Source organism: Chelmon rostratus, chromosome 14 (genome assembly GCF_017976325.1).
Source record: "Chelmon rostratus isolate fCheRos1 chromosome 14, fCheRos1.pri, whole genome shotgun sequence".
In the NCBI taxonomy this organism is placed as follows: domain Eukaryota; kingdom Metazoa; phylum Chordata; class Actinopteri; order Chaetodontiformes; family Chaetodontidae; genus Chelmon; species Chelmon rostratus.
In genome coordinates this window covers 4,665,996-4,677,976 of record NC_055671.1, presented here as the reverse complement: position 1 = coordinate 4,677,976, position 11,981 = coordinate 4,665,996, and the positions used below count along the sequence as shown (strand labels likewise).

At 43.0% G+C, this 11,981-nt stretch overlaps 1 protein-coding gene across 1 annotated transcript; it reads left to right on the top strand.

Annotated features, from left to right (window-relative positions):
- Window positions 1–3,892: 3,892 nt before the first annotated feature.
- dhx33 (DEAH (Asp-Glu-Ala-His) box polypeptide 33) lies at window positions 3,893–11,379 on the top strand. Its single transcript, XM_041951952.1, has 12 exons — window positions 3,893–4,233; window positions 4,569–4,729; window positions 5,208–5,435; window positions 5,670–5,840; window positions 6,126–6,311; window positions 6,550–6,661; window positions 7,543–7,702; window positions 7,944–8,032; window positions 8,121–8,248; window positions 8,407–8,610; window positions 8,718–8,804; window positions 9,661–11,379. The coding sequence occupies exons 1-12, from the start codon at window positions 4,023–4,025 to the stop codon at window positions 9,967–9,969; spliced, it is 2,046 nt and encodes a 681-aa protein (XP_041807886.1). The 5' UTR covers window positions 3,893–4,022; the 3' UTR covers window positions 9,970–11,379.
- Window positions 11,380–11,981: the final 602 nt, after the last annotated feature.

Below are 11,981 nucleotides of genomic sequence, written 5' to 3'. Positions count from 1 at the left end.
TCCCACACTGCTCTCTCTCTCTCTCTCTCTCTCTCTCTCTCTCTCTCTCTCTCCCTTCAGGTCACTCTCCCACTCTCCTTGCAGTCATGCCCGTTTGTCCACATGTCATTGCATCTTCTCTTCTCTCATTTTCTTTGTTCTATGCAGCACACAGGTTTAAAGAAAAGACAGTTTTCACTCTTGACTTGACTAGTTGGAATAGTTGGAATAACTCAACAGCTGCCACGCGAGTGCTGGACCTCCTCCTCTCTGTGTTTGTCCTCAAACCTTATCGTTTCCCCTGACGCTCTCTTCCTGCAGGCTAGGCTGAGACAGAAACAGCATAAGCTCAACACAAACACACAGAGTGTGTGCCGCAGTTCAGCTTGTTTGCCTACTCTCATGTCTCCATTTGCCGACATTAAGCCTTCTTATGTGTTATCTTCATTATGTGCGGGGGCACAGAGAAACATTTTGGGTTCCTCACCCCACCCATCAATTCACTCTCCCTCTCCCTTTCTATTTACTGAGAGCTGCTTTGCATTTCTAATCTTCAGTCATGGAGGAAGGAAAGTGGCAGACACAAAATCATAAGAAAAGTGAATCCTTCCACTTCAGTGTGAATAAGTTGAAATATTAAGGATATTATATAAAAGGTTTCCCTTTTATATCTGAAAAATCATTTTCTCACTTGTGTGCAGTGCTGTCTAATCTCCAGAGATTATCTTATTTTGCAGTCATGTTTAAATCTAAATCTGGTTAAAGCCTTTTTCAAAAGACATATGAATATACACTGGAAATCACCACAAAATGGCCAATGCCTCGAATTTGGTAGGATTGCAAGGATTTGGCAGGATTGTAAGGATTTTTGCAAGGATTGCAAAAAAGAGGCTGTATGACAATCTAAATAATAACCTTAAACACTCTGGTAGACACAATGTAATGTGTGCCAGTTGGCAGGAAATAGCTATTTTTAAAGGGGCGCTGGGAGATAGTTGAAATTGTACAGTTAATTCTGTGGATTATCCATTCTTTTCCTCAGTATTTGACACAGATCTTTTAATGTCGCAATCACCACAAATGAACGGACCAACCACCAGAAAGGATGATATCACTAGCGTGGCTACAAAGGCAATTTCAAGTTGAGCCAGAAAAGAGAGAGAAGCCCAAAGTCTTAATATTAAACGCAAACATCAGACTGACATTTACAGCAGGATGTCAAAAGATGTTGAGCTGCGGTGAGTAGCTTCATCTTTCCAGACGAGCTGAGGCTGCAGCTCACCTTAGCTGATCTTGACGGTGTTCTGGATGGCAATAATGATGTAAGAAAACAAAAAAACATGAAATAAACTAATCCTGTAATAATCCCCCAGCAGGAGAATTTGCAGTGTTACAGCAGTAAAGGCAACAGTGTAATAGTAAGAAAAAAAGCAAAGTATGAGAGATTAACAATACAATAAGTAAAAGAAGGCAATATTCTATTATTCATATTATTACACATAGGGAATATTAATATTGCACAGTTTGGTATACACTGATATTGCACATGAGTGATTTGTCAGTTTGGGTGTGTGTGGTCGACTGAGAGCAGTGGTGATGGTAAGGTCTGACAGCAGCAGGAAGGAAGGACCTGCAGGATCTCTCCTTCACACACTGTGGGTGAAGCAGCCTGTTACTGAAGGAGCGTATCAGAGTGTCCTGACATGTTCTCCATCAGTGATGATAGCTGAGCCATCATCCTCCTTCCTCCCACCACCTCCACTGGGTCACAGTACTACACTCATTCCTCTGGAATCAAACTATTTCTGTTGCATGTGGAGACCAAGTCAAGACCTACACAGCCCATCCTATCAAGAACATGTCCGTGCTTGAACCGCATCCTTACATTTGACAAATCCAATCCAGACAGCCTCTCAGAATGATGCCACGGCCGTATGACGCTGTGTGGGCATGTGCTGCACTGCCTGGACAACTACGGAGGCAAAGTTTTATGTTGAGCTATTTGAGGTCACGGTCTTCCTCCTGGCTGCAGATGTAAATGCTGTTGCTTGAAATCAGAACTGTTGACACACTGACCCGGGGCGGGAGAGGGTGATAATAATATGTCTAATTGCTGTTAATTCAAGCAGAACATGAGAACATCATTTCACTGTCAATCTTTTTTTTTTTTTTTTTTTTTTTTTCTGTGGAGCAACAACAGCCTAGAATATTTAGGGCAGCTTTAAATCTTATATCATGAGCCATTAATTTCCAGCAAAGTACATTCTCGGGGCTTGAAATATTCTCACTTGGAATAGTGAGATATTCTCATATCTCTGTGAAGTCTCTTGCCTTTGGTAACACAGAAACCTTGAATAATGTGCTGGTGAACCACTTCTTAATAATGTTTCCTGAAGACATTTGAAAGGTTTTAGTTGATTGTCATGTGTTGTCAAAAACAGATCTCATGTTGTTATTGCATGTTGCAGTGGATATCCGATATGTAACATGATTATAATCCAAAATTGTAGTTTAGCAATTTTTAGGGGAATTATGTAGTGGTAATATGATCATAATATGTCGTCATTTTACAGATTTCTGTGGTCTCTCCCAGGCAGATTAGAGTCGACTAGCATGCCTAGCAGTAGGCTCAATTCAGCATCAAAAGGCTTATCAGAGTCAGAAATGTGTCTAATATGTGATCATGTTAGACACACAGACAATCTGCAACTGCCTCCATAAGCTGATTTACTGTCTGTCTGATTGTGAAGTAAAGTTAACATGTTGCCCTCTGGTGGCTGCATCAAAGATCAGCTGTGACCTTTACTGTGTCGAGGCCCAAAAGCTATGGAAGCTCTAAATTACCCATACAAAAACTAATCCATCAAATAAATAAAGTGACAGGGAATACACATTATGATAACTATTTGACATGTATCTTTGCATTTACTGTGATATAAGTAAATGAATAACATTTGTCAAAAGGACAGTTATTTCAGTTATTTGTTTAAAAAAACTGAATAAATCATTTTTCATTGTGACGTGAGTTTTGCATGACACAGGAATGGATTGTGCTGCTTGAAGTTGTACAAACAGACACTTCGGGGGATCTTCTTGGCAGAATTCTCAGTAAGTGCTGTCAGCTAATTAGTGTTAGTTAGCCTGTGTTAACTTAAAATAAACACTGACTGGTTTAATGGAACAGGCTAATGCTACTAGTCTCGATGAGTGCAAAGCCTACTGACAGTCATCTGTCACTATTGCTTTAGTTCAAACAACACATAAGTGATACATTTCAGAAAATTACCGTAAGACAAGACCTACTGTGCTGACACTAATTAGCTGTCAACACTTATTCTGATGAGCCCTCGAAGTGATAGTGCATTTTGTTGCAGTCCATCCCTCAAACTGCACACAGTCAGTCACAAACGGAGCTGAATGTGCAGTAAATATTAGCGTCCCTTCAGCTTAAAACCCCCAGGAAGCTGTTGTCATGTGAAAGGTTGTCTGTCATGGCTGCCACCAGTTTCTTGGTTCAGAGCATGCATGTCTGAGACTTTTGCTGGTTGAGCCCCATGACCCCCTGTTGGCTCCCAGCACACATGAATGGGATAAAATCATGTTATCATATGGCTCCTCTAGTCTTTCCAAATGTTATTGAACTGAATGGATCAAAATTGAATGTTTTACAGATACTCCTTTTCCATGGGAAAAATATTTTTTGGGCCACATGATGATCCCACAGGGTGCAATACTTGTGAGGCTTTACCTTCACCCCCTCATGAAAATGACTTTGTATTTCATGCATGGATGTGTATCTGCAGCATGTGAAGACACCTGACAGTCAGTACTCAGGTTAAATATCATCTGGGCTCGATGACGTCAAACATCTGCGCCGGATTTTACCACGTGGGGACGTTTTTGCAGAGGTAGCAAAACATCCGCAGTGTTTGCTCGTCTGTCAATGAGCATGAAAAAAACTTTTTTTTGTTTTTGTCTGGCGTTGAAAAGAATCTCAAGAAAGAGCCGCGAAGCTTTGCTATCAGAGTCACTTTTTCTAGACCATGCCCCACGACCCCGACCCTCCTCCGGCTAAAAAATTCAAGCCGGGGTCTGTTTTTTTCCGTCTCGATAAGAATAAGCCTGGAATGCTGCTGCCTAGAAAGGGAAATGCAACCACTCCAATAGACGTCCAGAGGAAACAGCTTCCCATCTACCAGGCGAAACCTCAGCTACTGAACCAACTGAGACAGCTTCACAATGCTATTCTGATCGGTGAGCTGCTACGGTTAGCTAACACTGCTACAGCGTTAGCCGCTGCTGTGCGACTCCGTTAAAGGGAACATCCGCTCTGAAAAGAAAGTGTGTCAGCTCACCAGAAGTGCACAGATCAGTTTTAAATTGTACATTTCAGCATTATTCTTCTTCTGATTCACAGCTGTAAACTATATTACAATGACTGTCATAGCCTGCATTAGTAGTCCATCTAAATAAGTGACTGGTATCACATTTAGGTGAATATTTTGCTCAGAAAAGATAATTTCTGCTCTACTGATTTACTGTGTAGCACCTGAATTGTTTCTAACTTGAAGTTCGCTGTCACACCTCAGGGGAGACTGGCTCTGGGAAGACCACTCAGATCCCCCAGTACCTGTATGAGGCCGGCATCGGGCGGCAGGGCATCATTGCCATCACTCAGCCCCGTCGAGTTGCTGCAATCTCACTGGCAGGAAGGGTGGCAGAGGAGAAGAGGACCCAGCTTGGCAAGCTGGTATGTACGACACACAGGTTTCCCACATGCCCGATTAGTCTGTGCTGTAAAATCAAGGCTTGTTGTGCGTATCCTGCAGGACAAACATGTGATGACTGCATTTCCTTCATCATACAACATTTGTAAAGCTGATTTCTTTCTTGTTCTCTTGCATTTTAAGCCCAGTTTGATTCCCATGTTTCTTGTCCCATGACCCCCACCTGTAGCTCAGCGGAATAGAGGGAATGTGTATTGTGTAAACCACGTGTGTACATATGCACATGCATGAGACAAACAAGAACGGGGACCCAAGCTCACTCAACAAAAAAATAAACAGCCCCATAGGATGACTAGAAGTATAAAGTTTACTCCAACAACATACAACATATGCACATGTTGTACTATTCTGTGATGGATATTTGACTTGATGTAGTGTTATCACCACATCAGTTGAAGTTTTACTGGGCTCTGTACAGTAAATCCACGATGTTCTTCTCAGGTTGGTTATACGGTGCGTTTTGAGGATGTCACCTCCTCTGAGACAAAGCTGAAGTTCATGACAGATGGCATGCTCCTGCGCGAGGCCATCGGAGACCCCTTACTGCTGCGCTACACCGTGGTGGTCCTGGATGAAGCTCACGAGCGCACCGTGCACACTGATGTGCTGTTCGGCGTGGTCAAGACTGCACAGCGCAGACGCAGAGAACTTAATAAGGTTCCCCTGAAGGTACGAGGACAGTTTCAGTCTGGTCTCAAGAAGATCTCTTTCATCCCATGATCCCTTCATTGCATCTGCTAATGAGATAAACTTCATTTCTGCAACAGTTGAGACTGATTTCTTTCTGTTTTTATTCACATTTTACACAACTTCTTTGGAATCGGGGTTGTGTGAGTTCATTTTCTGCCTCTGCTGTGTTGATCTTCCAAAGTGCAGCTCCCGTCTCTTGTGTAATCCCCACAGGTCATAGTGATGTCAGCCACCATGGACGTGGATTTGTTCTCTGAGTACTTCAACAAGTCACCTGTGCTCTACCTGGAGGGCAGGCAACATCCCATTCAGATCTATTACACCAAGCAGCCCCAGTCAGACTATCTGCAGGCTGCACTCGTCACTGTCTTCCAGATCCATCAGGTAGTGTTCAAAATGTGTCCTCATGTAGGTCATGGTTGCACCGGCCTAGTGATGCCATTCTTCTCTTAATGTGTTTTTTTATTGCAGTTGAATACAAGGGACCTTGACATACACATTTTTCCTTTTTTATTCCCTCATGTGGAATCAGTTGTGTAAAAAAAAACAACTCTTATATTATAGGAAACACAAACCTGTGAGTAAACAGCTTTCCTGCGTGCATGCTCATGTACTGTGCTGATCCTTCTTGACGCTGGAACAGAACGCGGTCTTGTTGTCTGTGCACAGGAGGCGCCTCCGTCCCATGATATCTTGGTCTTCATGACGGGTCAGGAGGAGATCGAGGCTCTGGCGAGGACATGCCGGGACATCGCTAAGCATCTGCCTGACGGCTGTGGTCCTATGGTGGTTATCCCATTGTACGCATCGCTGCCCCCAGCTCAGCAGCTCAGGGTCTTCCAGCCGGCTCCCAAGGTAAAGGCAGCAGTAAACATGCAGGAGGAGCAGAGTTCAAAGCGACATGTCTGTGAAAAGATACTCACGTCGTCTTCATCTCTGCTGTTCTCAACTGTGGTTCCATTTAAGACATGTCTGCCATAGTTTTAGCTTGACTGCTGCTTCAAAGGCAGAAATGTTTTTCTCTTATCAATGTAAAGCCATACATATCATAATCTAATAATATTATTGTTTGCCGAATGTTGTCCTTTCACAGGGATGCAGGAAGGTCATCCTCTCAACCAACATCGCTGAGACGTCCGTCACAATCTCTGGGATCAAATACGTCATAGACACGGGGATGGTGAAGGCTAAACGTTTCAATCCTGGTTAGATTCAGTCATCACACACATTCTCATATCAGTATTTACCATAACACAGCTTTCCATCGACATATCATGAAACACTTCAGAATGACTAAAAAGAGGCAGCCAGGTTATTTTAATCACAGACAGACCGTTATTTCCTTTGCAAAATAACTTGTATAGTAAGAATATACTAGTAAGTATGTTTACTCAAGTACTGTATTTCAGAGGTACCTTACTTAAGTCGCTCCATTTAATGTTACTTTATACTTCTCCACTGCATTTCAGAGGGAAATACTACCCTTTTCACTTCACTACATTGACTTTGAGAATTCTAGTGACTCGTTACTTTGCGGATTAATTTTTTACATTAAGAAGCAGTGTCTTGTTGGGGCTCTTTCTCATATTTCTGCTGTCTATGAGTTGTTAGCAGTTCCACTGAAGAGTGATTTCCTCTCCAGATGTCTCAGGTGGTTTCAGCTGAAGAGCTAAAAGTGTCTCATACTTGACAACTAAAGGAAAGATTCGACAAACGTTGGAAAAAATTAATAACAAATTGGTGAAGCAGAAGCCATAATCACGTCACGATCCCTCAGATTTATCTGGTGACCCTTTGGAGGGGCCTGACCCCAAATTTGGGCACCACTGGAATAACCCTAACCCTAACTGTATAAACAGTAGTTCAAAGTAGCTCCACCTCATGCAGTTACAATCCTGCCTGAACATTATTGCATCAGTATTAACGATGCAATAATGGAGCACATTCCCACCTTGAACAGGCTGTATAAAAGGAGCTTGGAAGAAATATGTTCTCCAAACCACAACATCAAAAAGCATCATATTTATGACACAGATAGCGTGTTATATTCATGCATCTTATCGTATGTGTGCTGTGTGACCCTCAGACAGCGGGTTGGAGGTGCTGGCTGTGCAGCGGGTTTCTAAAGCCCAGGCGTGGCAGCGAGCAGGCCGGGCTGGCAGAGAGGACTCTGGCTCCTGCTATCGTCTCTACACTGAGCAGGAATTCGACAGCCTCATCTCTATGACTGTGCCTGAGATCCAGAGGTACTGTCGCACTGGTTTATATTCATAATGCTCAGCATGTGCTATTGTGCAGGAGTCTGAGTCTGTCCCACATGTTGGTTTATTTAGGTCACTGTGATTGAATGGCCTGTTCTTCTGTTGTTTCCTTCCCTCTGTGTGTGTGTGTGTGTGTGTGTGTGTGTGTGTGTGTGTGTGTGTGTGTGTGTGTGTGTGTGTGTGTGTGTGTGTGTGTGCGCGCGCGTGTGCGCATGATGTGCTTCAGGTGTAACTTAGCAGGTGTGATGCTGCAGCTCATGGCTCTGGGGATTCCAGATGTGACAAATTTTGATTTCATGTCCAAGCCTTCTCCAGGTAAGACGCTGTTGATCATGAATCAAGATGCTCCTCTGGTCATCCAGCAGGGTTGGCAGGCCGTAGTAACCTGTTGTGTTTATCCCAGAGGCCGTTCGTTCTGCCGTGGAGCACTTAGAGCTGCTGGGAGCTGTAGAGAGGAAGGAGGGGCAGGTGTTCCTCACTGCTCTGGGAAAGAAGATGGCAAGCTTCCCTCTGGAGCCCAGATATGCCAAGGTGAAAGTGTTTGGAAATGCATAGCATTACATAAATAGATGCTGTTGTTGGGGTTATGACAAAAGTGCCCACCTGCACCCCGCAGCACATGGGACACGTGCATAACCCAGATAGAAATTCTTGTAACACTTCCCTGCTTTGTTTGCTCCGCCTCACAGACCATCCTGTTGTCCCCCGACTACTCCTGTTCGGAGGAGATTTTGAGCATTGTGTCTCTGCTATCAGTGGACACTGTGCTGTATAACCCTCCCGCCAGGAGGGAAGAGGTGCTTGCTGCACGCAAGAAGTTCAGCTCCAGTGAAGGAGACCACATGACACTGCTCAACATTTACAGGGCGTTCAAGAAAGTCAGTGGTAATAAGGTCAGTAAAGCTTGATGAGCAGGGGAAGAAAAGCAAAATCGGAAATCCAGAAATCAAACTTTGTTGCTGAGACAGCTTTGTAATACTGCATATGTCTGCTGTTAAAGGAGTGGTGTCGAGAGAACTTCGTCAACAGCAGGAACATGGGTCTGGTCAAAGAGGTCCAGACGCAACTCAGAGATATCTGCCTTAAGGTATGCATCTGAAGATCCCTAACAATACTGTGTGTGTGACAGTTAGATCTCCTAAAAATCAATGTTATTAGCTACACCTGTGCAAAAGACTCTTGATCCATAAGTATTTGTTTGCGAAAACAGGAACATCACAGTAAAATAGGTATTATTTCACATTACTTTGATTATTGTAATGGTGTAATCGAGTACCATGTTAAAAAAAATCCTCCGTCATCCTCCAGATTGTGGTCAGGAAGCACAGGGGAGACTATATGTATATTTTTGGGCATTTTATGCATTTGTTAGAAAGCAGACAAAGACAAGTGGAAGCGATGGAGGGAAGTCCGTGGGGATGCTGCAGTTCACGGTCTGCATCTTAAAGGCAAACTCCACAGATTTTACACATCAAAGTCTTTTACAGGTCTTACAAAGTCTTTTGTGGTTCCAGAAGGAGCTCTGTGAAGTCTGATACATTCAGTGTCGGTTGGCTCTGAAGACTAAAAGTTTGAACATGAAAAATGAAAAATCTGGGGGTGTGTATTTAAAAAGAAGTGAGCTTACCAGACCTCTGCAGCCTGGTCTTCATCTCTGCTCAAGGCTAGATTAGCTGCTTCTAGCATAGCACACCTGAATCCTGGGCTGAAGCATTAGGGGGGGAATCAAGCTGCATTGTGGGTAATGTTATTTTTAAAGGAAGAAAATGGAAAAAAAACCTGCAACAGCCAACTGTGTCATTGTGTTGTAGTGGGTCTCATTCTGGATCCCAGAAGTAGAGACAGCAGCCTGTTTGACCTTATCGATAACTAAATGCTGTAACATTAACGACCAGTAAATCACCATTTTGAGCAAACACTTCCTGTTCTGCTTGTTTCACCAGATGAATTTGAAGCTGGAGTCTTGTGGGCCGGACACGGGGAACGTTCGCCGCTGCCTTGCCCACGGGATGTTCGTCAACGCTGCAGAGCTACAACCCGAAGGCAGCTACTTAGCCCTGGACACACACCAGCCTGTGGCCATCCACCCCTCCTCCGTCCTTTTCCAGGCCAAGCCAGCGTACGTGGTCTTCAATGAGCTGCTGCACACGTCCCGCTGCTACATGAGAGACCTGTGCTTGGTGGATGCCGACTGGCTGCTGGATGCAGCACCGGAGTACTTTGGCCGCAAGCTGCGACCCACCAAGAGCTAACCAACAGAGAAACAGGACTGAAGTAAATCTCTGCAAGGACCCTTCCTCTAATCACCCAGTGACAGTTAGACTGGAAAATGTATTCTCTTCACAAAGCTGAATTTGGATGAAGACACTTACGATTTCATATAAGTGCAAATCAGAACCGAACGTTTTCTGTGTAGTAAACTTCTCTGGATCACTACCTCCCAGCTGACAAGCATTTGGCACGTGTCACTGCAGCAGAAATCTGCATACTGAGGCCTCACAACTTTGACTTCAGATTTTATAGACTGTCTTTCTTCTGCCTGATACTCTCATCTTGCCATTCGGCCACCTGTTTAACACCTAGAAAAAAAATCTTTTTGAGGTGTCATGCATCACTTCCTCCAACACGTGCATGCATTTTAACAGCACAGATAACCTCACAGCAGCGCTGTTCTTCAAATAAGCAATGTCTCGGCCCCATGTGACTTATCTGTTCAGTCTTTCTTAAAAGTCAAATGTTCATTTCACAAGTTACGGTAGAATAGTTAGTGGTGGTTCTTTTTAGCATCATTTTGAGTAATGGTGAAGATTTGACTTCTCAGAAGCTAAGAGAAGCAGTCTTGAGCTTTAGTTTTTGGTTTATACAAAGTGGTCTTAAAGGGTTTTATATATGCAACAACAGTAAATTTGCTTTATTCTATGACATGTAATTACAAGAAGACATTAAAGTCACCAGTGTCGGGGTTAAAATATGAGGTTTTTACATGTCACAGTGACACGGTCTCACTTTGATGAAGTGCTCTACTTTCAGCGCTCGTCTTGTTATCTTGTGCATGCCTTTTTTCAGTCGTTGATTGTATCACCGGTTTCCCATATACACACACATCAGGAGAAGCAGCATGCCTTATTCTCCAGGTTCTGCTCTTCGCTGTTGTATGTTACTCAGCCTCTGCACAGACTAACCACAGATGTATGCTGACAACAAATGTATGCAATGCATGGAGATTATAGTTGATGATCTGATCACTCAGGTCTTTCATACTTTGTAGAATCATCACCATTACGAGGAATAGGATGGATGCTCCTCTTGTCTTTTTTAAACTGGACTCAGGATTGTACAATACACACTGTAACCTGAATAAATAACACACACAATTTCTAACTTTTAAAAATACCAAATGCATCTGGGGTTGCTGTAGAGAATGATCACACTATGTTACAAAGAGTTTGTATGTTCAGTGTTTGAATCTCTTACAGGTCATGTGCTTTATTCATTTTTTTTCCAGTCACAAAGGAAAAGTAGGCCATTTAAGATCTGCATGTTCTGAAGTTTGTAATATCAAATGCACGCCTTTGATGAGTTTATTAAGAGTATATTTAATATGATTTGTTAAAGTCTTCCATAACCACTATTGGTATCATTTCTAATAAAAATCCAGTCACTGTCCCACAGAGCACGTCTACATGTGAAGAATAAAGAAGCAGAGGCGCAGGGGAACATAACAGTCCCATAGATCTGTGAGTGTGTGCTGAAGAGCTGCTCCACCACATCAGAAATGAAAACACTCAAAAACTAATGTCAGGAAGTCCTTAGAGACAGCACGAGTCACCCCTAATGCCAGCCATGATTATTCAGTCACATTTAGATTTACACATTTTTTAATTGTGCTAAATCAGATTTACGGACAGTTTATACTTCAGTGCAGTCTATTCATGATTTCCACAGAGCACAGAGATCTATTTATTTATTTTATAACTTGGTAATATGATCTGATGACACATTTATTTCACTCATTTGTTTCACTAAGACAAAGACGGCTTACTTTTGAAGTAATGTGTACCAGGTGAAAGGAAACTGAGTGATGCAGGAGTGCATGAACTCCTGGTGGCCAGACATCCAGTAGTTGAAGTGAAATATTGTTTAAAAAAAGCAACAATGTGAAGAAACAGATGGTGTTTGAGAAAGAACAAATGAAAGAGGAGTCCTGGGTTAGTCGTTTGAAAAACAGCTCCATCTCCTGGCAGCAGGGCTTCACGTCTACATG

Excerpts from the sequence above, each read along its gene's own strand:
- dhx33 (XM_041951952.1), top strand. The coding sequence starts at position 4,023 with ATGCCCCACGACCCCGACCCTCCTCCGGCTAAAAAATTCAAGCCGGGG. Across the intron at positions 7,703-7,943 it reads ACTGTGCCTGAGATCCAGAG|GTGTAACTTAGCAGGTGTGA; the intron begins GTACTGTCGCAC and ends GATGTGCTTCAG. Across the intron at positions 8,611-8,717 it reads AGAAAGTCAGTGGTAATAAG|GAGTGGTGTCGAGAGAACTT; the intron begins GTCAGTAAAGCT and ends CTGCTGTTAAAG.